Source organism: Eleginops maclovinus, chromosome 4, assembly GCF_036324505.1.
Source record: "Eleginops maclovinus isolate JMC-PN-2008 ecotype Puerto Natales chromosome 4, JC_Emac_rtc_rv5, whole genome shotgun sequence".
Lineage (NCBI taxonomy): Eukaryota > Metazoa > Chordata > Actinopteri > Perciformes > Eleginopidae > Eleginops > Eleginops maclovinus.
The window spans coordinates 9964747-9991151 of record NC_086352.1 but is presented as its reverse complement, the minus strand read 5'-3'; the positions used below and the strand labels follow the sequence as shown (position 1 = coordinate 9991151).

The 26405-nt window shown below is 42.1% G+C and overlaps 1 protein-coding gene across 1 annotated transcript in view; it reads left to right on the top strand.

Moving 5' to 3' along the window:
* The window catches only part of hcn4 (hyperpolarization activated cyclic nucleotide-gated potassium channel 4), a 61667-nt gene extending 36205 nt beyond the window's left edge, over window positions 1–25462 (top strand). Inside the window, exons 5-10 of the mRNA XM_063881659.1 lie at window positions 9179–9325; window positions 9588–9828; window positions 20242–20406; window positions 21965–22741; window positions 23006–23086; window positions 23183–25462. Coding sequence (XP_063737729.1) covers window positions 9179–9325; window positions 9588–9828; window positions 20242–20406; window positions 21965–22741; window positions 23006–23086; window positions 23183–24234 — 2463 coding nt within the window. The 3' untranslated portion in view covers window positions 24235–25462. The remainder of the gene's footprint in view (window positions 1–9178; window positions 9326–9587; window positions 9829–20241; window positions 20407–21964; window positions 22742–23005; window positions 23087–23182) is intronic.
* The last annotated feature ends 943 nt before the right edge of the window (window positions 25463–26405 follow it).

Below are 26405 nucleotides of genomic sequence, written 5' to 3'. Positions count from 1 at the left end.
AGTGGACAATCCATTGGTCAATCCCTGGAGTTCTGGGAAGACAGGTGGCGGTTCTCATAGGGCCGCCATGACAGAGACAGCTGTTCCTGTCAGCTGAGCCTGGAGAGAAGTCTGCTGAGACGCCACCAACAGATCAGCCATCATACACCGGGTTATTGTACACATCTGTTTTTACACAGAGATATTCTATGTTGTCGTATTAGTTAAAGTAAAATAAAGCAGCTCCTACCTTTAAACCATGCACAATGTAAGGATGGCATACAACCGGTATAATATAACAGAAGAGGGATGGGTAAAAATCCACGGTCTATTAAGACACTCTGCAGTAAAGAGAAAAAACAAAAAAACATTTAGCCTTCTTTGAAGTATCAAATAAAGACCCTGTTTAAAGAAGAAGATGCCCTCTTTAGATATTTGCATAATGAATAATAGTGTATGTGCTTATATTAATCTGTGCTCTCTTGTCAGGGCCCTTTTATGATTGTTATTGAACTCATAAGTGTGTAATCATAGTACAAGGACACTGAGAAGCTTTTCTTCTCATCATAACCAGTGTGTTTGCCGTCATCTCGGTCCTATGCCTTTGTTGGTTTCCAAACAACATCGCATCGTTCAGAAGAGACACTTAGCTTGGCGCGTTGACTCAACACATGCATAACTGATGTTGCAGATTACAGACCATGAAATATGAAGATTTAGACATTTTGACTCATTAGCCAATGCTCGAGAGCCGCCGTCTTTGTGTGTTGCCAAGCTCTCCGTACTTTGTTTGGAGTCTTTTTGTGGAGAAGCCAAGCATTCTCCGTGTTGGTATTGCAGTAAAACTGCACCATTTGCATACAAGATCAGTCCTTGAAGTAGCATGAATTGTGACTAGCCTATCTGTAGTATAGCCACATTAATCATTGGCATGTGTGTTGACGGTCATGCTTATTACACGGCAATAACACAATTGAAATGTAGATGGTAGTATATATAAAAATGAACACAAGTTAACATGGAATCACAGTTGCATTGTGTATTGAATTTGCAAGTACTGAAAACTAAATGGCAACAACAACGTCTTTAAAAAGTGGATAAATGTTGAGCTTTTCAGCACTATGAGCACATTCCAATTCCTGGATGTGATGTGACTCAGGCTTTGCATTAATCCACCGTAAATGATCTGTAAAAAGTAGAACATGGTAGATCGACTTCCCATAGTCATGAGACCCTTTTTATAGTCTGCCTGCAGAGGTGATGTCCAGGTAAAGGTTTACATTTAGTTAGGAAACAAAACGAGTGGACCCCCCCCTTTGAATATGATGAAGAGAATCAGTCTATTAGGAAATCTCAGAAGATTACAGACGAGATGAAGGAGAAGGAGAAGGAGAAGGAGAAGGAGAATGAGAATGAGAAGGAGAAGGAGAAGGAGAAGGAGAATGAGAATGAGAATGAGAATGAGAATGAGAATGAGAATGAGAATGAGAAGGAGAAGGAGAAGGAGAAGGAGAAGGAGAAGGAGAAGGAGAAGGAGAATGAGAATGAGAATGAGAATGAGAATGAGAATGAGAATGAGAATGAGAATGAGAATGAGAATGAGAATGAGAATGAGAAGGAGAAGGAGAAGGAGAAGGAGAATGAGAATGAGAAGGAGAATGAGAAGGAGAATGAGAATGAGAAGGAGAATGAGAAGGAGCAGGAGCTCTGCACTCAAAGATGGGGAAATTATCATCAGAAAGCCGGGGTATAATCTTTCCTGAATAGAATTGTATTACAATGTGGCACCATGTGATAAATACCCTGGCTGTCAGAAGCTAGGAAGCCGACTTCAATGAGCTCTTAAAAAGGAATCAGGCAGCCTGTTAACTGTTACACAAAGTAAAGAGGCCAACAATCACACTAAATACTAGGGGTTGAAGTGTGACTCCTGCTGAGATGAAAAATAGCTTTATTAGATTCATTTTCGCTCGGCTAAAAATACCCTTTTGATGCCGGTCTTTCGCTGTGTGTAAACAGAGCCTTTCATGCAGACTATTAAAGCTTTTTCTACCTGATTACAACTCAATTTGTTGCAGATGTGGATGACTGCGTGGGTTAGGCTGAGTTCATATCAAAACTGAATCAAAATGAACCTGCACCTAATGTAAGATTGTCCGAAGCACTACACAACAATATATCAAATATATTAAAAGATATAAAAGCCGCATGATGTTATTCTGGATCCATTTATTTATTATTTCATGTTATTTCAACTGTTTTTCTTTAAAATGCTCAAATAAGTCAAGAAAATGTCCCGAAATAAAATGTTTACCTTCATGTTTTCACCAAATAACAGTTTAAGACCTAAATGTCTTCAGTTAACTGTAAGAAAGAGAGAATCCAGAAAAATACCATCATTTAAAAACTAAAATCATATATTGCTTTGCATTTGTTGCTTGATAAGTGACTACCGTAGAAGAATTGATCAAATTAATTACATGTTCACTCTTAAACTGTTGATATTATTTATTCTAATTATGACATAAGACTTGAGCTTAAACATTCATTCTGTCTTTTTTCTTTCATCAGATAACTCTTTTAACTTTAATCTGATATCTTTGACTTTACAGTACAAGAAAGATACACCTATGACCTCAATAATACTGCAACTGTTAGTTTTGTACTGTAGTTTATAATCTTGTATTCTAATAATACCCCCGCAATAATACTATTCAATTATCCGTTGGGGTCTCTCATCCCCTTATTGAACTCCTGTAATACCCAGCAAGCAGTTCTGCTGCATTACAACCCGAAACATGGTGAGCTCGACTGGGTTAAGCATCTGCCAAATTCCCTCAAGGACTCCTCCCTCTTGTCTCAGGCACGTTGAGAACCACTGTCACACAACGAGAATTACATCGCTCCAGATTGGGGGCACAAGATGGCTGCACGTGTGACTGTGCATACAGGGTTTGCCTGCCTCTCCAGCTCCCTGTAAGCCGCTGCTTATCATGGCCGTCTACTGTGGGAATAGACAGAGATGGGGACCAAACAAAAGACATAATCTCATTCATTTGTAGGTGACTTGTGATCCATGTTGTCTTACTTTACTTTATAGTAGCTCTCTGATCCTCTCAGGTTTTCAAAAGTATATCAGAAAACATTTACGGCGTGGGATGAGTGAGTGATGTTCTGTTTGTTGTTGGTAGTTATGAAATCAGGGAAGCCCAGGAGGGACTATGAGTAGCGTGTTGTGGCATGCCAGTCCCAAATGGCTTTAGCAGGAAATGGCAATTGGGTGCTGCTGCCCCTTCTCTCTAAGTCTCTAATTAACACATAGCAATTAAACATGGCTCTTTGGGGAATAGTTAATAAGAGGCCCAAAGCTGATTATTTGTGGGTGAAGAGCCTCTAGAGATCTTTTGTTCCCCTAATCAAGACCTTTGGAAATACAGTAAATATTCATCAGAGGAGAAGAACATTTGCATTTACAGATTTGATTTATTTCCAAGAGGGAGAGAAAAGGATTACTGTTGAAAGAGAGAACTAGTACGATATGCAATTTAAGAGTTTTTTTAAACTAAACTGTCACTCAGGCATGTCTGAGTTGATTGATTTTTCAAGCCCTTTAAAACCCCCGGATATAAAAATATATGTTCATCCAACAATAACTTTGCGGGGCCTCCAGAGGTTAAGTCATGATGTCCTCTTACAATCAACACAAGGACACAGCTGTCAACAAGTAGAGGCGCTTAAGTCTGATTCTGCCTTACAGTAAGAGCTGTTCTCATTAGTCTGGACCTGACTGAAGGCATTAATCTAAACCCTGTTACATTCCCCTTTTCTCCCTGTCTGCCACACAACTTTTACTGCTGAGTCAAGCACCGTTGACAAGCCCCAGAGGTAACACCCAAACCAAATGAAAAGTGCCCCCCAATATACTGTAGTATTTTGAAATGTGCTGTGGCAACATAGTGTTTGTTGAGAGCAAGTGAATGACCTTGCTTAAATAGGCTAGAATGCAACATAGAGACTTTAATCAATCGCACCCTTTTAACTAACTATGCCCTAATTACATCACCAGAAAATAAAGCACTTAATGATCAATGCAGATCCCTGTTGCTTACAGATTAATTGTTTGATTCTGGGTATTTCTAGTAACCTTTTATATGTGGCCTTATTGTAGTTAGTTTTGGCTGTAAATAAAGACATTTTCTAAGGTCACTAGAAGAGTGACACTTAACTTAAGCTGCATGCTCCAAATCCGGCCCGTGATAGGGTGCCGTGTGACCTGCTGACCACTTTATAATTCAGAGTGCATTGCGATCAGACAGCGAGCTACGCAAGGGAACAAGAAGTGATGCAGAAGGATGGTAAAGCTTATAAAACAAATGTGATTAAAGCATTCACACCTTTCAGTCAGACAACTCACGTGTTTCTTTGATATGTTTATTAGAAGCAACATAGTTTGAGTTTGGCGTCTAGGCCCGGGTCTCATCACTCCACAGATTTACAGAACATTGAGTGATAATTAGATAACGATTCCCCCGAGCCTACAGGTGGAAGCTGGGGTGATGGTGGGGCGGGCGAGCGTCAGCAGCAACGTGGAAGCAGCAGCACAACGTAGAAGCAGCAGCACTAGCAGCATTAGCGAGGCAGAGGCAGGCAGATCTGGTTGCCTAAATAGATCGGCAAGTTTAGGAGGATGTGTTTGGTTGTAGGAGTGACGAGACGTGTCACGTGTGAATGTATCATTAGTGCTCGAGTTGACTGCCTGAACTAGCTCGCCCCATAAAGGGTAGTTGAGGTAAAGTAGCTGATTCATCTGGCATAAAGGCCAAGTGTCAATGCATGGGAGAAGTTAAGAATGAATGAAAGATGCGTTTTGGCTCTTTTAATGTTTATTATATAATCTGATAAATATTAATAATCTTCGTTTTTTAACTTGGCTAACCCTAACCCTGGCCAAGAGTCATCCGTGCAAAGGACCTTGACGATCCCGAGTGTAATGTTTTTTTTCCATACTGAGAAAGAATTTATTGCAGACGATATAAATTAAGAGTCCACAGCTCATGCCAGCAGCTGTGTGAGGCTGTACTTAGGCACAGAGGTGCTTTAGGCTAAATGCTACGCTCACATTGACAGGTCTTACATTCTGAGTGAATGACAACTCAATTTGGCGGAGATGTAATATGTTGTCGCTGTCATTTCTGGACACCACCTGTCTCGTAGTGGCAGAAAACGTACTACATTATATAAACGACTTCCCATGCACGTTCCCATGTGCAAGACAGAGCTGTCCTATCACAAGTATATCACAATAACAGTCTCTATAATGCGCTTTTGATAAGTTGTCTTTTTTTTCATGCATACATCTGTGGGTGCAAATATTCAAGAGCCTGATTGTATGACCCACACCTTTTGACCACACAACACAAGGTTATGGAATAGGAGACGAGGAACAGTGGGGAAAAATAAATATTTAGAAAGTATAATTTAGTGGCTGACATATCTATTGGGAAATGAATAATTCATATCGTATGTGATTAAAATGTGCATCTGCTTGGAGAGCTGTATGAGAGAGAATGAAATTGGGGGAGAAAATAAATAGCATGATAAAAGCGTAGAGGGACACAACGAAATAGAAAAGTGTGGATAAAAAAAACGACCAAAGAAAGGCCATGTGAAGAGAGATCAGAAACTGAGAACGGGAGGCGAAGGATTTGTGAAATGAAAAAGCGGGAAGATGCAATTCGCTTTAGCTCGGGGCAGAGTTTACTACTATTGTAATATTTCCAATGCTGGAAGCTATTAGGCTCACACTCAAACCCCTCCACTGTGATATAAGAGACAGCAAGTCAAAATAAGTTATTTACAGTACAGAATCACAGTTCATGATGGAACTTTTTACTGGTTGTCATTAAAAGAACAAAGTACGCAGCATGCATTGTCATTGCTTTTTATTATGGCAGGAAATGAGTATTTAAAATCATCATCAATATCTGGGCATGGCAGTGATTAAACCCTAAAAGCTAGATGAAACTCTTTCTTAAAGTACGTACTTAACTTATTTCCTGTCTTGTGAGTTAGATAGGAAGATTCTTATCCAACTCCATTCTCATATTTGTTTATTAAACTTTAAATTTTGACACAAAAACAGGACACAGAGGGAAACAACTAGCCTGTTTCTGAACAGTATGTTTTTATCTGTACAAAAAACTAAAAGGAAAAAAGATTGGTTGTGATTTCATGTGTTATGTGACTATTTATTGTCTTGTTGCACCGTTGGGATGCCATACTTTGCCGATGGTAACATAAGATATTGTTGCATGAGCTTTGAGGTTTGTTGCAATTTGACAAACCAAGACCAGTTGCTCCCCGATGTTTCCCCCTGTGCTAAGCTAACAGGCTGCTGGTGGTTAGCGTACAGATATTAGAGAGGTAGGAACCTCTAAATGTCACAATTTAGCATTTTTCCCCTAATGTCAAACCAACGCAAGGAGTAATGATAGAAAAGAATCAATCCTATGCCTCTCATCAGCTCCTACATTTTGAACAGCTCCCCTGCAGCCTGAGCCCCATGGCTGTCAGATTGTAGCGAGGGAGGCTGATGGTGGAATGATTACCTCCTTAATGCTGACAATGATTTGATTTAGCCAAGTAGAGCAGGGGAGCAGGGATCTTCCTGGTGGCAGCGTGATGGCGGCTGTGCAGCAATGAGATAATTTCCCATCACAGGGGGTGTTATCAGCCCAATCACAGCTTCAGAAGATTGCCGTCCCCCTGTGGTCGCCGTCTTTACATCCCTGTCAGCTCCTCCTCTCGCACTCAGCTGTGATTAGTAAATATGAAATGCCTTTGAGTGAGACACTGAGCTCCTGTGCAGTTGTACTCATCACAATATAAAAGCAATGAGACATTGCTGTGCGTTTGTTCACTTCACTAATGCCCTTTCATCCCTGGAGAATCAAAGTGTAACATGCAGAAAAGCTGAGGATAAATGCTTGTTTTTTTATGAATGTAAAAAAAGGGCTAGGTTTGAGAGACATTCTGAAGGATAATCCACGCCTTTGAAACAGAGCGCCATGCTGCGGCATGTCTAATGCAGGAGACATAAAGACATTAGACAAGAGGCAGAATGTGGGTTACACCTGTCATCTTCACCCCAGCGTCACAGGCAGACAAGCCGTCGTCGCTGCACTACTCCGCAGCCAATGGGACTGCAGCTGGAGATATCTGCTGTGTTTTCTTTTAGATGTGTCTGCCTCTTGGAGTAGGAGTGCAACACGTCTTCTCTGTGCGAGCTATTTCATCAGCAGATCAGTAAATGCTCAATTTTATGCCAAAGGGATTGCAGGGATAAAGACTCAAACCCTTAGCCTGTGACAAAACTCATCCATGTCTGCACCGAGGCCGGATATGTAAAAGCTTCTCTCCACATCTTATCCTTGCTTCATGAAATATTTAACCTTAGAAATTGTCAAATATTTCCATTGACATTCCTAAAAGGTGAAAATACATTTTATGAATATTAGATGAGCCATTTCTTTGAGGTGAAAAGATTGATTTGCAACTTATCATGCAGCATTTCTGGTTGTAGCTCATTTTTGCATATGCACTTATATTGACTTCCAGTTAAAGACTATGTTTACCTTGTAGCATTTATGATTACACGATGCATTACAAATCACGATTTCAAGCTATGGCATGCAACAGCTTATAGCTAACCGTGGAGGGAGCTGAGTCATCTGCATGCACAGGCTGACTCCAGACTGTTTTCTTTGTCTGTGAGGGACTCTAAAGGCTCTGGTCAAACACAACTAAAATCCATTTCCAATTTAGAAGAGGGGAGAAAAAATAGAACATTGCAGACGTAGAGGGTAAGAAACACAGCAGGACTTCGGTGTCTTTTTGGCATCTGATATTTCGTAACTGGTTTTATAATACAGTAGTATCCTGTATGTTTTGTACCGTGGATTCCAAACATCACATGCGTTTCTTTCCAACTCTTGATTTTCAGAAAGCCTGACAGCTCTTCTGCTTTTCACAAGAAACAATTTGACTTGCATGAAATAGCTGTCCCTATTTACTGCACTATATTTCCAGAAGATTGGTCTTTTGATGCTCCCCTGCCACATTATGGGTGACTATGGTAGTAGAGTGGGATAACAAAGAGGGAGACATCTGAGGTCAGCCCTGTCGTTGAGTGGTAAGGCTGTTGGCAGCATAGAAATGGTGATCAAAGAGCACCTCCACCGTCGCCCTATGAATGGTTAATTTCTTTTTTCTTCTTCCTCTTTTACTAAGGGTCAAGGATTCTACCTGTTATTATTCCCGAGGTGCTCTCGGTGTGCTTTGATCTGCATATCTGCTTTCTATATGATAGCATCAATGAAAGGCCATCCAACACATATGAATGCTTTTAATCTAATAAGCAACATAAAGACTAGATGATGCAACCAGCATGTGCTCTTTTTTTAACTTTTAAACATACATTAAACACTGCAACTGTATTTGAGGAGTCACGAGGCTTTGTTAGTTACTAGTTTAACAAATGCATGGCTCACTACAGCATATGAATAATTTCCTGCATAAGAAAGCTTTGTATGTTAACAAAATGAAATGACTATTTAGTAATTAAGTGTTACTTATGATGCTAAACAAATAATTTGCATTCACGCACAGAAAGATTTCATACCTGCATTATCATAAAGACACACACCATTAGCATATTGTCTTAATTATTGCCTTTCTCTCCTGTTATTGGTTTAAATGCATGAATTTGATTCGTTAACAGATCATACTGAGTACCGTAGCGTTCAAATAAACAATAAATTCAAGACCTTACAGTATACAGCATCCAGTTATGTAAGTTATACATTATTAGACACTATAGGTGTGAATGAAAAGTATTGAAATACAATCAATAAATGTTGTATGATTTTAGAAACCTAAAAAATAATTGAGTTGGTGTCTCATATCAGATTTCTTCCTGTCTTTTGAGAGAAAGACAGACTAAGAGGCATGACATAAGACTGGAAAAGTGCTATCTTGTTGGGCGTAACCTACAAAGGCCGGCACGGCCTGTATGTATCCATCTCAATTTCCCTGTGTGTGTGACCTCAGTGCCAGCTGTTCCCTGTGGCTGTGTATCTGAGCCTCAGCACATTGGCCTTTGAGTAACCTGATTGTTGTGTGTGTCTCTGTGTCCCTGCAGTACAAACAAGTGGAGCAGTACATGTCCTTCCACAAGCTGCCAGCAGATATGAGGCAGAGAATCCACGACTACTACGAGCACCGGTACCAGGGCAAGATGTTCGACGAGGAGAGCATCCTGGGAGAGCTGAACGAGCCGCTCCGAGAGGTGGGATCACTTTTACACATGTTGTGCATTCAAAAGCTTGTGTACTGCTTGACATTACCCTCAGTTGCACTCAGTTTTGTTATTTTCTCGAGGCCAAATCCAAACCAGAGTAAAACTGAAAGGAGCTCAGAAAGAAAACAAAGAAATGTCTGCACAGCTGACATTTTCCGCTGTTCTAATATCCCTTTTATCTGAAAATGGTGACAGGCCAATGCCTTTCTCTGCTATTCTCGCTAACTGCTGTCTCTTTGTGTTCACGCAGGAAATCATCAACTTTAACTGTCGAAAGCTGGTGGCGTCCATGCCTCTGTTTGCCAACGCCGACCCCAACTTTGTCACCTCCATGCTCACCAAGCTGAAGTTCGAGGTGTTCCAGCCGGGGGATTATATCATCAGGGAGGGCACCATCGGTCGAAAAATGTACTTCATACAGCATGGGGTCGTCAGCGTACTAACCAAAGGCAATAAAGAGACCAAGCTGTCAGATGGCTCCTACTTTGGAGGTAAGACGAGCTGGCGCTGCACCAGAAACACAAACTTAAAGGTCACATACACACACATCTTTCTGCGGGGCTTAAACCTGCTCTGTTTTAATATTAATAATGCTGTCCTTTGGTACGTAACGTTTGGGTAATGCTATTCTGGCTCTGATATTAGCTCGACGGGAGCATGAAGTGGTATTTTGTGCAGTGTTTGTCTGCTCACTTAAAATTCTGCTTCATGGTTTATGCAAGACTTTTCTCTTAATTCACATCATGAGCTGTCTCTTAAATGTAGGGCAATCGCAAATTAACGAAAAAGTACTTGCTGCAGTGCAAATTAAGAAATATGCATTCAAAGGTCAAACGGGTCAGACAGCTGTGAAATGACATGCTATATGAAAGCTTAAGACTTGTGCAATAACCCAGAGTTGTTATGTACTCAACTCGTCTTATGTTCTTAATCAGGGTCAGATGATGTGTACCCTCTCAAGGTCCAACAGAGTCTATGACACATGTAGGAGACAATGCTGGCATACTGCCCTCACCAAATGCCAATTAATTTACCCAGTGACAGCGTATCATTTGGACTACACTGTTAAGTAATGAGAAATGGTGGCAGAGCATTTAACAGCATGACCTGCCTGTGGAAGTTTAATTACGCCTTGCCTGCTCAAGTCCATCTCCATGCCCTCTCTCTGGGGGGTTCCAGAGAAGTAATGAAAAGATGGCAGGCAATCTATCTCTACACATGCCAAACCTAATCAACATTTTAGACAACATGGCCCCAGCTCTCCTTCAGGGCTCTGTTGTCCAAAATGTTTCCTCCTTCCGTTCCTTCCTTGGCAAGGCAGAATTGAGATTTAAAGAGAGCTCATACATTTGTTTCCAGCACAAGCTCCATGGAAATGACACAGCTTGTTTGACAGCTCGGACATTTCTCCCTAAATAGAAGCGCATTAAGTTAATGCATCTAGATTTGATTTGTGCTTTTTTTTCCTTGAGTAAACCGGAGTACTGTTACTGTGCCAACGCTCTGGTTTTGGAACTACCTTGTTCACTTTAATCTTAAACCTTGGATCTGTAATTATTTTACCCTTTTTTGCGAGGTATAGGCACAATGCTTTCTGACTCCATTATCGTGTGACTATTCCTGGCTGTGCCACTCCTCTAGGGGGGGTTGGGGCTAGCGAGGTAAGCCTAGAGCCACTGGGAGTTTGTTACCAAACACGAGTTAGTCATTCATGAAATTAATTGGTGCAGGATCAGCACAGGGAGTATGTGGCACATGTGAATCTCAGTGTTGCTGTCAGTATCAACAAACAGAAAGTCTGAAGTGGGTTTTTTTATAACATGTGCAGAGCACGGGGGCCCGCTGCACGTGCTCCGCTGTGCTCTGACTCTCAGTTGTGCTTGTGGATGTGTGAGCATGTGAATGTAGCACAGTAGCCTTTCTGTTGTCTTTCCTTTTGTCAAACAAACTCAGCTTCAGCAGGCTCCAGTTTACAGTACAGCAGATGGCAAGCTCATCAAACTCAAGCACCCTAACTCATTTCATTCATAGACTACCTGAATTATTTACACCATTATATACTCCGCAGTCTGCTCCAGTTTGTTAGCTGTTGGATTGGCTCGAGCCAGAGAGCCTAAAGTCTAAAGTGGACACGACATGTCCTGGATGGGAGCGTCGGCTGGGCACACAGCGATCTAGTGGAGAGGGGAAATGTAATGTGACTGCGGTACTAACGCCAAGGGACACATGGATCCCTGCCAAGCCCGCTCTCTGGATGCTGCTCTGGGCTCAGAAGGAAAACATGCACCCTCCACCCCTCGCTTCCACTTCCCTCTTTCTCTCCTTATAATTCAGTATTGAAACACTTATCTGAACAGCATCTCCGCTGCCCTAGCAGTGCCCAGACAGAGCAGGTTATTGTGTTGTTAGAGTTCATCCTTTGTTGCCTGCAGAACTTGATGCGGTGCCAGTGCAGACTGCGCCTCTTTCTTGTATGGAGCAGAGCTCAGTGACCTCACGGTGGCCCCACATGCCAGTCAGGAGTGCTTATCAAATACAGCCTTTGATTGCACCCCTAAGATGGCTCACTTTGCCTCTTAGTGAGTGACTTGTAGAGGCTCTGAGAGTGGGGGTTAAGGAGGAAAGTAATATAGAGTCGGAGAGTGGGAGTACCAAGTTAGAAGGGGAAGTAAGTTGACTGCAATCTTCCATGTCATCTTTTTTGAATGATGCTCTTTTTATCCGTCCTCTCGTAAAGTCCAGGGTCAGGGAAGTAAAACTCCCTCCATCTTATTTCTCTATTTTTATATCCATTTTCCTCTCTCTCTAAGCTCAGAAATGGCTGTGCAATAGAGCTGTCAAATGGCCACCCTGACTGAGTGAGTCAGTGAGAGAGGCTGGCAGCAGCAAAGGACCAGGTAATCCTCCTGGTCCTTAACCCAGTTAACACCTCTGCTCCTCTTGTAGTGAAGCAGCATCAGCTGAAGATCGAGGCACCGCAGCCGCTGACTGAGTGACAGAATGGGGGATATGAAGATGTATGGAGTGGTCTTTTACCACATAATGACAGGATGATGCAGTGTTCTCCTGTGATGTATGATGTGATAGGACACACTACATTGTGAGACATGGTATGGCTGCCTCAACCAAACAGGGTGCAATGCAGGCACCTAGACAGGGAACATGAAGTGATGCCACAAAATAATATAAAGACAGAGTATGAATATGTGTGGTGATATCAGGATGGGGTATAGAAGAATTAGAATTGAATGAAACTTAGAAGAATATTAAAGGTTATCATTTGCTGTTTGAAGCTTCTCTCATGTGCTACTTCAAAAGTGAAGTTAGCCTCTGTTACAAAAGGATTATTGAATATCTGTTTGAAAACACAAATATCTTCTAGTCTTTGAAGCTTGTTTTATTGTGTCTTTGCTCCATCACTTATATAACCATCCTCAGTTGAGGGAGGGGAAAAGAGATAGTGAAATGTGACGGGACCTTAGCATTAGCTAGAATGGGTGTTTTCAAAGCAACTTGCCCAATTTTGCGCATGTGCTTCCTATCCCAAGTCGATTTCCTAACCTTAAACATGTCTCCCTCCTGACCATCTGCTCTCACATTAACCCAACAGCCACAGTGCAGAAAAACAAAAACAAATCTTTTATCTTTGCATGCTAGCCAAACATAAGGTGTTGCGCAGCTATGCTAATGCTGTGAGGGAGCGAGCATGGCATGTCACAGGGAATCAGGCAACCCACTGCGAATGTTTGAAAGGTTAGAGAGTGTCCCCTCGGTGGGCTGGGGGCAGCGTCGGAGAGGGAGATGGGAGCTGACAGCGGGACTCAGATTCCAGGTGAGCTTTGCCAGAGCAGGCTGCAGGATACGTACTTTATCACAGACATCACTGCAGTCCTGCTCACACTCATTAATTCCCATCCATGCGCACTTGGAAGCAAAGAGGAAGCCAGGTATGCACACACAGAATCACATGCAGATACATGCACACCGAGACCTATTTAAAAGCACATTTAAAGGCCAACATTTGCATTCTCTCAGATTCATGCAAAGGAGTATCTTCATTCACACGCACATTTTAAAGTAGATCTAGAAAGACTTGTGTTAAAAATGCAGCATGGAACACACTTTTTACATCTGGCCTATAGATCTGTGACTATGATCTAGGTGCGGTTCATGTCAGTGATTTTAATTACAATAATATTGCCAAACTGTGGGCTTTGTGGTTGTTTTAGTCCAATTAATACTGTGTCCGTGTAAATCTTTTACATAATCTACTCAGTGTGATAAGCGCTTGGAAACCAAGTCATGCATTGCTGTTTTCAGTTGATCCTTGAGCATAATTACTATTGATAACTACATTTAACATCTAAAATTAACTTTATTTTTAAGTTTCTTCCATAACCAATGTGTACTTTGTAAAATTAAACATCTTATGCTTTGTTTTTCTTTGAAAATCTACTTTGGGTATTCAGGATTTCTTTTATTTGATAGTGTTTTTCTTTCCTTTTGGCTCCTTATTTATTTAATTTACGTAACAGGGACCGTGCACCTTTAAAGACCTTTCTTTAAATGTGCCAGAATTGGCCAAGAGGCTATTTTTCATCTGTACTCCCTGGACAGATGTAACAAAGTTACTCTAAACTAATTATAATATATACTGTATTTTTTTAAAGTGAATAAAATCACAACAACCTGACAGCCTCTCAATAATGGAAAAGCTATTAAAGACCTAAAATAACATACATTTTTCAAAAGTTTTAACTCATGAAGAAGTGTTTTTTTATTTCCTGCTCTTTGCTCCTATAGAGCTCCTGCGGTCACGTGACTTTTGGTTGGGAGCCACCATTTTGGCAGTCAACATGACCACCGGTGCCAGTGTTTTCTTACCGAGCGAGTATACTTCTCATTTTAATTCAAGTGAAATTCGGCTTTATAGTACAAAATTAGAGAGATTAAATATAAGCGACCCATATAATTCACCCGGTGTGCTTTTCAAGAGCATAACCTCCTGCTCTGAAGACGATGTACCCGACTTGCGCTACGCAGACATCCACAGCTATCTTGTAAGCTTTCCATCAGTGTACTCAGGAGACTCCCTCAGAGCGTACAAAAGCTTGGAGGCTTACAAATGGTGTCAGTCCGGCTTCGTAAACAACATTCAACTGTGGAGTCTTACATCCAAGTAGACCCAACATGTAATCAGACAGGAGTTTGATCTACCCACCTTTGACGGATGGCTTCTGCAGATATCTTTGCCTGCTCTACTTTGTGCAGTTTAGCCTTCTGCCTTCTGTTAAAAACCTCCAGTCTCGTTTTATGTCTCCTCTTCTCTGGAGATGGAAGGTAATCGAAAATTGAGGGGATAAAATCCGGACTCAACGGATTATCACTCTTTCTCCCTACAAAATAAGAAGGAATATTTCAACACGGGTTTGTTTACCACTAGCTTGCTACAAGCTAACTTGCTAACTGGCTAGGCTGCGCCAGAGCCACACTTGTTGAGTTAAAAAGGGACATCACAGTGTCCGTTAGCTATAATAACTGGGTGCTACTTCTTAAATTAAACTAATTAAATTTAATTAAACTGACCAGAAAATTTTTGTAGCATTGTACTGTATTCCTTCACCCACCTGATATGAAGTGATCACTGCATAAGCGAAAGCCAACGGCCGGGGGGTCCCATCTTTCAGTCTTTTTCTGAAGGCTCCTGGCTCTTTTAATCGCTCCAATCCACTTCTCCCTCCTCTCCGCGTCTTTAGGAATGCGATAATACGATACACCTTTCTTTTTCCCACGCCTATTTGTGCAACCTGGTGCACAGCAGTTATCCACCATCCTTGACAGTCTGCCAGTGCCTGTCAATTTACTGCCGCGATGACTGCCAAAATGGCTGCCCCTGTCGTATCTCGTCACGTGACCAGCATATATGACATCATCTGCAGGAGCTCTATTATTATTATTATATTATTATATAGCTCTAATATTCAGCCAAGCAGAAGCCGATTAAAAGTCATAGAGAGCAGATTTCACGACCCTCCATATGTAGACGGTTACACTTTGGGCATACGGTATATATAATGTAAAGACAGTACTGCACACTGGGGGATTCATTCCTTTCTTGCTTTCTCTCCCACACACACACACACACACACACACACACACACACACACACACACACACACACACACACACACACACACAGGCATCTTGCATGGCACTGCTCTCCACTTTCGAGAGCCGTTGCAGTGACTCGAGGGAAACATCTTTTCAGTAAGAGCCCAGGACACGTGGGCCGCACCATCCAACAAAAGACCAGTCATGTGTGATCCTCGCACTGAGGTCACATGACTTGACGTCATACTCCTCCTTTCCCTGAGCGGCATCCAATTTTAATTAGCGCCATTTAATTTTGATGAATGCATTGTCACTTAAGTGTAGCAATCACACACATGGTGACTGTGGCAGAGTAACTTCCTCTAGTGCACAGATGTAGTCTTTCTGTAAACTAAGACGAATGTGTGTCTGTATTGGCGTTAGCATCAGCGCTAATCAGCCAAAGACAGTTGGGGAACAATCGCAACCAGGCCAGATTAAGTCAAAACAGAAGAGGAGAGTTGCATATTTTTTCAGTACTTTTTTACTCATTATTATGAGATTGAATTCTCAGTTATCTTGTGTTGGTGTTATATGTTCTAATTTGAGCCCACAATTTCAGGCAGACTATGAATCCTCATATTGTTGTTATTCCAAAAACAGCAGTCTGAGGAAAAATCCATACGCCCCCTATAAGACACCAACTATGTCTGTCCTTCGGTATAATTTCGTGCAAGATTTGGGAAGAATTGCTATGAGTCACAGGAGATGTGAGCAAGCAGTAGGAGTAAAGCATTCATAAATAAATTGAATGTAACTCAAAAACCATCTGCAAAAGCTGTGTAGAGTTGAACTGTGCAGGATTGGCTGACCTTGAGGATGTGTCAACCCACAATAATAAGAAGGTGTCATCAAATAAATAAATAGGATATGTATTTATAGTATCAAATTACTTTTAGATTCAATGAAAAATAAAAAAGCTGTAAAAGTAATGATGAGGAAACAGCATTTTCCAATAACAGGATAATGGTTATTATATCACAATGCTTAGGTTTATTTTCATAGTTAGGAAACTATGCATGATTAAAATGTCTTATATATTTATTTAATATTGAGCACTTGAATTGTTACATTTTTATAAAATTAGAAAAGTAGAAAATAAACGGTTTGAATTTAATAAATGTATTTTTTGGTGGAAGAAACAGACACATTAAGAGCTGAAATCACCTGTGTGTGTGTGTGTAGAAAAACATATAGGCTTGGAAATGCATTTGCTGTGAAATTGTGTTTTGCGGTATTATTAATAATCCTAAAAATATAATAAAATATATATATTAAAAAGGCAGAAAATTGAAGTAGTTAAAATGGCAGTAAAAAAATGTTTTAAAAAGTAGTATTTTAAACGTGCGTCTCTAATGTAGTCTGGCAGAGTGTTCCAGATTCTCCGAGTGTAGTAGCAAAAAGCAGTTTTCCCTCTCGCTGTTGGCTTCCCTAGGAATACTTAAAGCACCAGCATCAGAGGAACTAAGCACTCTTTTTCGTGGATAAGGAGTTAAATATCTAGGTTGTTTTTTTTGTTTCTTTTTTTAACATGACTCCTAATCTATTGCTCCAGACGCAGGCCCTGCTCTGGATTTTTTCTCGCTTCACTTTTGCTTCAGATGGCACGGCTAAGTGTCTCCTGCTTTCTGCAAAGACAGTTAGAGGAGGCCAGAGGACTCACAGCCTCATCTTGGTAGTGTTGGCTTCATCCAGAAAGCCACGGGACAAGAGGATTTAATACAGAGCTGCTCCTCTCCTCTCCAGAGGGGATTATCAGAGCAGTGCTGTGGGAAATGGACCCCCAGCAAAGCTCCAGCCAGGGCTGCCCCACTTGCACTCTCTTACAGTACACACACACGCACGCAGGCACGCACGCACACACACACACACACACACACACACACACACACACACACACTGCAGAGCATGTTTTTTTTGCCCTTTTTCATTCACACAGCTCTCTCGGCCATTGTCCATTCACCCATGCTCTCGTTCACATTACACACACTCCAACCCATTGCACATGACAATAGTGATAACTTTATATGTACAGTACATTGTGCATTCACCCATGCTCTCTCTTAAACGCATATACACAAACAAACATTAACACACTGCACATGTTTATCTGCTTCCTACAGAGTACATATTGCTCATTCTCTATCATTTCAACTCATGCATTCTGATTTATTCGATGCCCTATCTCATTTTTCAAACCATCACACACTCAAAACCACTTAAGAGTCAGTGAACAGAAGAATGTAATCCATTACAAGCGATGTGTAGTGAATCATATGTACTATAAGTGAACCATGTAGTGTTGACACTGATTTGTGTTTACTCATCTCTAAGGTAAGTTTTGATACCAAGGGTAATGGTGTTTTTTATTGAGGTACTTTGCAATACTTCCACGTTTATACTGCTCTCATCAGGGATTTCTTTTTTACATTTCCAGGTTTGTTGTATTCTTTGCATTCGATGATGAAAGAGTGCTGCCTGGTCATCATCTTGTTGCATCTAGATGCACAATGTGTAGTTAAACATTTATTTTCAGAAAGAAAAATTAATATGATTTTTGCAAAACGATCTCCATAATATTCTGTTGTCTAAAGTTTTTAAGAAGATCAAGCAGGATTATTTTCATCAGTGTATGTGAAGTAAACAGCGGGACAATAAAGATGTTCCCTTCGTGACACTTGTCTTCAATAATTATATATATGAGGCGACTGCAAAAACATCTTTCCTTGTGATAAAGCCGTTTGTTTTCAGTGTAGTACATTTGTTTATATATTTGTTTCACTCTTTCACACTACTTGTAACACAAGGTTCAGTTTTCTGTCTTATTGCCAGATATGTCACGTCATGTGGTCTATGTGTGAGCGTAGAGGTGGCATTTCATGGCGCAGCAGGTTTTTTTCCTTCTATGTAGCATATTATGGTCCCTTGCCAGTGGGAGGAGAAGTGCAGAAGGGGGAGTGTCAGTGGCAATAGAGCAGCACAGTGCAATTTACGAGTCAACATCGAAAGCATTTTGTGCCATCCACCTTCTCACAGCAGGTGAACCGTGCGCTGCAGCTGGCTCCCATTAAAGATCCCACTTTTTCCATGTCTTACTTTTATCTTTTTCCTACCTGTTCACGATTCACAGAATCTTTCAGACATGCCGGGTTAAGGAGTGACACTTAAATATCTGCTGCTGAACAGCATCTGTCATTGAAAGCAGCTAGCTTGCTGTGGCTAATTAACTGAAAGGCCTTCCCTCTCAGTTAATTATCTCCTTATGCAGCTGCCAGATACAGATATCCTTTATAGAAAGTTTTTCATCTGCAGTTCATGAGTGCTGAGCTTTGTCAAACTGCAAAAGACTACATGAATCCATCTTGCACAAACATAAGCAGGCTGTTGCACAAACTGTTGTGTTAGATATCACCCAATGGCTGAAGAAAACATGACATTTTGGAACAAATCCACAGTGTTCATGTCCTACATCATGTATTAAGTAATTGTAATTCAACCAAGGCTTCCACAACCTTTGCCGTCTTTATGAATATCATGCATATAGGTGAAGTGTGAATGTATTACCAAAGAAAAATGGCTTTGAATAGCAGTCAACATCAATGAGTAGGTTTTGTTAATATTCGATATGAGCACTGCTTAGAGAGGAGCTGTCATGATTGGTCATGATTGCTACTAGCCCCAAACACACCCAGGCTCAGTGACAGCATCATGTTTTATCACGCACCCACACACAGCTCAATGTCATTATACCCATATATAAAAACGTTCACAAAAAAAAGGGGTTAGTCGTGTTTTTGATTAAAGCCGACATTGCCCCGTACTGTGCGAGGAGCCTCTTGCTGTGTTTGTGGCTGCAGGTCAGGGACATGTAAATACAAACCCAAAACACTAGGACTTTTTGTGCAAAAGGGGAAATGGGACAATGGAGTTGTTATGTTCAGAGAGTCAAACTATGCATGAGATTTCTGGAGATAAGTTGGATGAAAAAGTCTTTTAAAATGTGATTTGATGTAGGCTTCAAGGGGGCGAGGAGCAAAATGAATTCTGCGAGAGAATTGAGAGCATGTGTGTGTGTAGATGAGCTGGAAATGGGTTTTTCTCAGAAAGAGGGAGTGTGATAGTAAACACAGGAAGGGAGGGTAGAAGATGAGATGAAAGCTAAAGAGAATAGACATTAGGGAATGTGTGTACATACACATGCTGTATGTACGTCAAATTCAACAAACCCCTTTTTCCATATAAACACACACCTACAATATAAAGCATACGTATATATTGTATATAACATATAAATGAGATAGACTTGTTGCTGCTTTGCTCTCATAATGAAACACTGGCATGCATTCATGTGTATATGTTGCACACACAAACACACACGTGCAAACACTGGCACCAACAAAGACACTACCATTTTGAATGCATGTACTTGGGGTATCTGCATACAGTACACACACACACACTTGCATAGACGCACACTGTCTCTGTGCCAGAGCTCTACGGCAGTGCAGCTTGTTTAATGGAGCATTATTTCCCTGAGTGGGCATGGCAGATGAGGGCTGGCAGACCTCTAAGCTCTGAAAATGGTATTAAGTGTCTCATCAATGGATTACAAAAAATGTATAATGCTTGACAATGTAAACAAACCAACTTCATGTTTTGCTTAAAAAGTGTTTTACTCTGTCCCCATAACAGGTTAGCCTCTGGGTTTAACTTCACTACATTACAATCTTTTGTTTGCTGTTTATTTATTGCAGAGATTTGTTTGCTGACGCTGGGCAGAAGGACAGCCAGTGTCCGAGCGGACACCTACTGTCGCCTGTACTCGCTGTCTGTGGACAACTTCAACGAGGTGCTGGAGGAGTATCCCATGATGAGAAGGGCCTTTGAGACTGTTGCCGTGGACAGGCTGGACCGTATTGGTAAGAAAATAAAATCTTAATGACTATGTGAAACATTTTTTTTATTAAAAAAAGTACGAAGGCCTCAGTAAGTGTCAGAAATTAGCAACCATGGAAGCGTTCATATCCCTTTCAATGTACATTTTTTAATACTTGCAATTAAAGCTTTTGACTAATCCTCTTTAAACCCAGTCAGCATATCAGTGAGTGGACTTCCCTATGTTAGCATGGGATGTATCTCTGTTCTATTTTCTAATTTCATTAACTCACTGACAATGATAGGAGCAAGAAAAATATTTGAATCTACAGCCAAAACTTTCAAAGTCATCTGCATATAAACATGCAGATAGAGCTCTGGTTCTGAAATCCCTGCATGACTTCTCTCACGCAAACAATTGATATTCTTTCCATATCCATTGCTGTTCCCAGGCTCAGCCTGAGTAGATGAGAAATTCACAATGAAAGGCACGCCTGTATCATCACTCAGCCCTCGCAGCATGCTCTGTTTTATCCTCAGCTATGTTTAGAATGGAAGATAGAGAAACTGCTTTAGGGGGTCTCTTTGTAGAAAATGGCTGCTTTTGAGAGATGTGGTGGGGTGATAGTGATGTTTCTGTGGGATGGTCTCCGCAAATGTCCTTTCTCCTGGCCTTGATTCTCATGTACACCCTTCTTCCATAATTAAGTCACCCACACAGCAATGATCCACAAATTAATTACTGTCTTGATGGATTTTGCACAATCTGATCGGAGGTGTGCAGATGATAAAGGGTTAGGTAGTGCCAGGGTCAAGCTGAAAGGAGATACAATACCTCCATGCAACATCTCCACTAATCTTCCACCAGTGATATCAGAAAATTGAGAGATTGATCCGGCCTAATTGCATTTACAGCATCCTCGGATTTCAGAGCCTTTTGTTAGCACCAAATTGAAAATTGCAGTCATGTGAATTAACCCTGTCTTCGCTTGTGCGACCATTCAAAAATGACTAATGGACTTTGCGGTCAGAGTTGCACACATTTCTCGAGGAATTTGGGTCCGCAGTTAGTATGCCTGTCATAGTGACACGATTCCGAATTGTCTCTTCGACCTTGTCCTCAGCTCACAAGGACTTCTGTGAACACGAGGTGTTATGAGGTAGCTAATCCCACGACAGCTTTTTCAGAAAAATACATTTTCAAGTTTATCCCTGATTTTTAAGATGCTCCCTGTTGATATTACTTGCCAATACCAGGAAAGGATAAAGACACCTATTTGCTGAGCCACTATCACAGAGAAGTTCACACCCTTTCACTGGGTTGAACCTGCATCCTTCATGTTACCTAGAGAATCATACGTATAACTAGTCAAACGTTCACTAGGTAGTTTATTTTTCTCTGTTTCTCTAATTTGTCTGTCGCTTCTGCTCCATCATCCTCTCCTTTCTTTGATATCACTCCTTCCTCTATCCAACTGGTCTCTACCTTCATAGCTTTTCATTTTATAGATTCTTCTATTGGAAATAATTGTTGGAAAATGTAGTAGTTACTCCATTACACCCAAACCTGGTTTCAAATACAGTTTGTGTTTGCTTTTCCAGGCAAGAAAAACTCTGTCCTGCAGCACAAGGTGCAACACGACCTCAACTCTGGTGAACTCAACTACCAGGAGACTGAGATCATCCAGCAGATAGTGCAGCATGACAGGGACATGGCCACCTGTGCCCACCTCTTCCAGAACATCCCACCGCAGTCTCCTCCTTCACCTACCCCTGTCATCTGGGCCCCCCTCATCCAGGCCCCTCTCCAGGCAGCAGCCGCCACCACCTCGGTAGCGATTGCCCTTACTCACCATCCCAGCCTCCCACAAACTTTTTTTCGGCCTCCGGTTTCTCTTCTGGGGTCCTTAAAGGATCCTCCAAGCCGGTTTAAGAAGTTCCCAACTTTTGTCCCTCCATCCGCAGCACCTGAGTCTGTTGGGGACTCTCCTTGTAGCACACCCTCTAAACGGCACTCTGGGTCGGACATGCCATTACTGGCCTCTTTTCGGGCCCTGCACATGACGTCAGGTATAGGGGCAACTGGTTCTAGCCAACAGGCCTCAGGTAGTGGAGACCAGCGTGGACCCATTGTTACTGGCTCTGGGTCCAATAGAGGAGGGGCCTCTGCCTTCCCATTTGGACCAAACTTGTCGTCTGGTTCACCTTCATCTAGTATGGCCCAGCTACACCCACAACCACAGCATCAACAGCCGTTTCGCTCTAACACCCCACCACTCTCGAACCTTTTCCGCCAAGGATCTACAAGTGGAAGCACAGGGTCAGGAATAAGTGGAGGGGCAGCTGGACCCTGTGCTAGTGCTACAGGGTGGTCTTCTGGTGGAGCTGTTGGTGGTTCTGTGGAAGGAGCCACAGGAGGAGACACTGCTTGGGCCGGAGAGGACTTTATAACTGGAACAACAGGACCACTCCCAGGGGCTCACTTTGGGTTGGGGAGAACTACTGGTAGATTTGTAGTAGAGATCTCAGGGGAATCTTTTGGAGCGATACCTCAAAGATCAGTGGGTGCTGCTTGTGGAAAGACAGCAGGGAGTATTGCCTGTGGGACAATAGGAGATACAACCCGAAGATCACTGGTAAGAGCTTCTGGGGGATCAGTAGGAGGGTCTTCTGGGGAATCACTGGAAGTAGCAACCACTGGAGGATCCCTGCAAAGGGCTTCTGGTGAATCAATGGGAGCAGTATCTTGGGCATCCACATTAGGGGCCTCTGGGGGTGGACTGGCAGTGGTTTCAAGCGATTCAATTGGGAATCCTGTAGGGGCATTCGGAAGGTCTTCTGGAGGAGTGACAAGTAGCCATATAGGAGGAATTTTAAGTGGACCAGGGTTAGGGACAATAGGACATATTGGCCAAACAGCAGGAGGGACAGTTGTGAGCCATATAGGAGGGTCTACATCTTATCCCATAGGAGGGACTTCTGTTGGAATAACAGCTGGACTTCATGGCTCCTCTCGTTGTCAGAGTCCTATATCTACCGGCCAGTCCAGTCCCTTGCCTGGTCAGCTCCTCCAAAGCCAGCCCCCTCCAAAGCCTCCTCAGGTGGCTCCTTTGCAGCAGTTTGCAGGGGGAGGTAGGACTACCCCTGGCTTAAATCTCTTCCATTCCCCCCCACATGGCTCCCCATCTTCAAGCAAAGGACAATACAGCCAGCAGCCCACCGAGGGCTCCCCATCTTCCCTTGGCCATTTTAGCTTGGCAGGCCTCCAGTCTGGCCTACTTCCACACCAGTTGTCCCTGGAGAGGTCTGCACTTGCCTCCCTTGCCCAGTATGGTTCAACCAACGCCTCCCCCTGCCTTACCCCTGTGGCGCCTAGCCCTACTATTCAAAGCCCAGTGGCGGGCAGAACTTTCAACTACAGCGACCCCTCAAGTGCCACAGGATCCCACAGTTCTCTACTCATGCCTCAATCTTCCCTCCCTTCACAGCCTCTAAGCCAGCCTCATGCAACGGGGAGTGATTCACCGATGGGACGTTTTTCCGAGGACCTCAAGCTTTTATACAGTTCGCACCCATCTCTGCCCCAGGAAGTGGCCCAGGAAGTGGCCCATGCCCTAGGCAACGTTACTCCTCCCTCTTCTGTTGAGCTTGGATATTACCCCTCACCCTTTTCCTCACCAACTCTTGTGCCCAAACCCCGTAGCTCAGTGCCAGGGCGCATGACTCCTCCAATCCAGATGTCTCCGGGGCACCCTCACCAGACTCTCTCCTCTGGGGCCTCCCCGGCCTTGCCTCTACGGAGGGCCTCTGCTGCCTACTCATCAGATCTAGAACCTCAGACTGTCCGCTCTAAACTCCCGTCCAATTTGTGAGGCTTGATCACACCCTCCTGTGCTCCTCCAAACTGAAACGCACACAAACTATCTCCATGTGTGGCATTTTTTTTCTTTCGGTCTTCAAGACTTCACTGTGTTCCATCCATTTTATTTTACCAAGATGTTAACAAATTACTGTGATTTAAAAGACATTTTACCGGGTAACTGGGAGCTATAGAATACTCTATATTTATTTTATGCTTTGTCCTATTTTGTATTCATACATACTGTATATAGATAGAGATATATTTAAATGATAAGTTATTCAAGGGACTAGGAGGGTGTGAAAAAAGATCTCAATTTAAAGGAAAGTAATTTTGTTTATTTATATAACTATGCCAAATTCATCTGGTGATGTTTAGGGAGACAATTCAATGGACTGAACAATAATACTCTGTTTTTTCTGCAGGAACCTATGCACTAATACCTGCATGTATAAATGCTTTTTGCGTGTTTCAAAAAAAAGATCAACATTTTTAGCGACATGCTTCGAGACTCTTGTACCATCTCATACAGGATCACATATTGTTGATCCTTAAATGTATCTATTAGATTGTACCTATTTATCCTCTGTATAAACTTTTCAAAACATAACGAGGGATGAAAAAGAGATTTTTAGAAAACCCCAAAATACTTCTTCCTGTTGGCCCGTCAATCCTTGTTTTATACCATTTTATCGTAATAACAGTAGTTTTTTTAAGCTTGGGGAGAGGGGTTCAACAAGCTACCCTCTATCTAAATATTAAGAACAGTATGTGAGCGACTGTCCTTCTGCAGAGTCCTAGACCATGTCCTAAGAAGCTCACGTTGTCTTCCAAGATCATGCCGCTAATGTGTGGAAAGCAAGATGTTTTCTTCCCAACTGTGTGTAACTATTACCGTGAGTGTTTGTGAGAGTGAGTGAGGGAAACTCATACTCAATACTTTTACCTAAACTGAGCAAAAGGATGTTGGCTTTTTCCACACAAAAACTATGACTTCCATTACCAACGCTTGTGCGTTGCATTTTGTAGCATTAAAAAACAGCCATTATATAACACCCCCTAAAACTAGACTTTGCAGGTCAGTCAATACCCAAGCTGAAAGATCTGAAAAGGCAAAAATGCATCTTCATTTGAATTTGTGCGTTACTTCTCCTACTGTAGCTGCTATGTGATCAACATAAACATGTTTCCTCATTGAAGGCCAGGGCTGAGTTTGAGATGTTGAATGTACACTGGCTATCATGAAGTACTGTAGCTATTGGGGGTGCATTCAAGGCTCTGTGCCCCAAGGCTGGAAAGACTGTTCCCAAACGAAAAAAAGGTCATTGGTTTAATGCCTTTGACAGATGTTTCCATCAGCAGCAATTGCTCCTGCCAAAGTGTCCTTTAGCAAGACACGGAGGTCGGCTTCCACTTCCACTCGTCACTTCATTAAGTGCTAGGCTGTTGTATTTCAGAGAGAAATTGCTTGCATTAAGGTTCAAGGAAGACTCTGAAAAACATTGGTTTGGGTTTTGTCAACAAATTCTTGAGAGATTTAGACTTCAGTTTTGATGGCATTGCTGCAGGTATCTGTTCATTGATATTATATAGATACATACTATGAGCACATCTAGGTTTAGCAGGTAACTAATCCATCATTGATTTAGAATCTGGTTGTCACAGAGCCTCACAGCGGACGGGAAAACTGAATGGTGGAGGAAGGTATCGGTGAACTCCCAGAGGACAGGAGCAGTGATATGCTTCTACATGTTTGTCTGTGGCTCATCACCAGGACAGACCCGGGTTCCACTCAGACAGCTGAGTCCCTAACTCAGTCACAGCACTCAGCCACAGCAGCCTAATTTGACAAGACATGTTTGTAATCCCTTGACCCTCACAGGCTTTCATGGACTCATGCACAGAGGTGCACACTGACCACGCTCCCCCCTCATTACAGTTCCCAGAAGTCCCTGTAATAAGGTATAGCGACACACATGACATGACACGACATGCTGCTGCACGTATGTTCATTTACAGACATGCACACGACATCAAGAGCACACATTCACCACTCAAGTAAGCATTAATTATAAACCCCTCTTGTTCCTAGTTTGTTAAAAATATTCTAAATGAAACTTGCTGTTCTTATCTCTTTTATAATTAGTGATTTAATATATACTTTTTGTTTAATCTGTGAATACT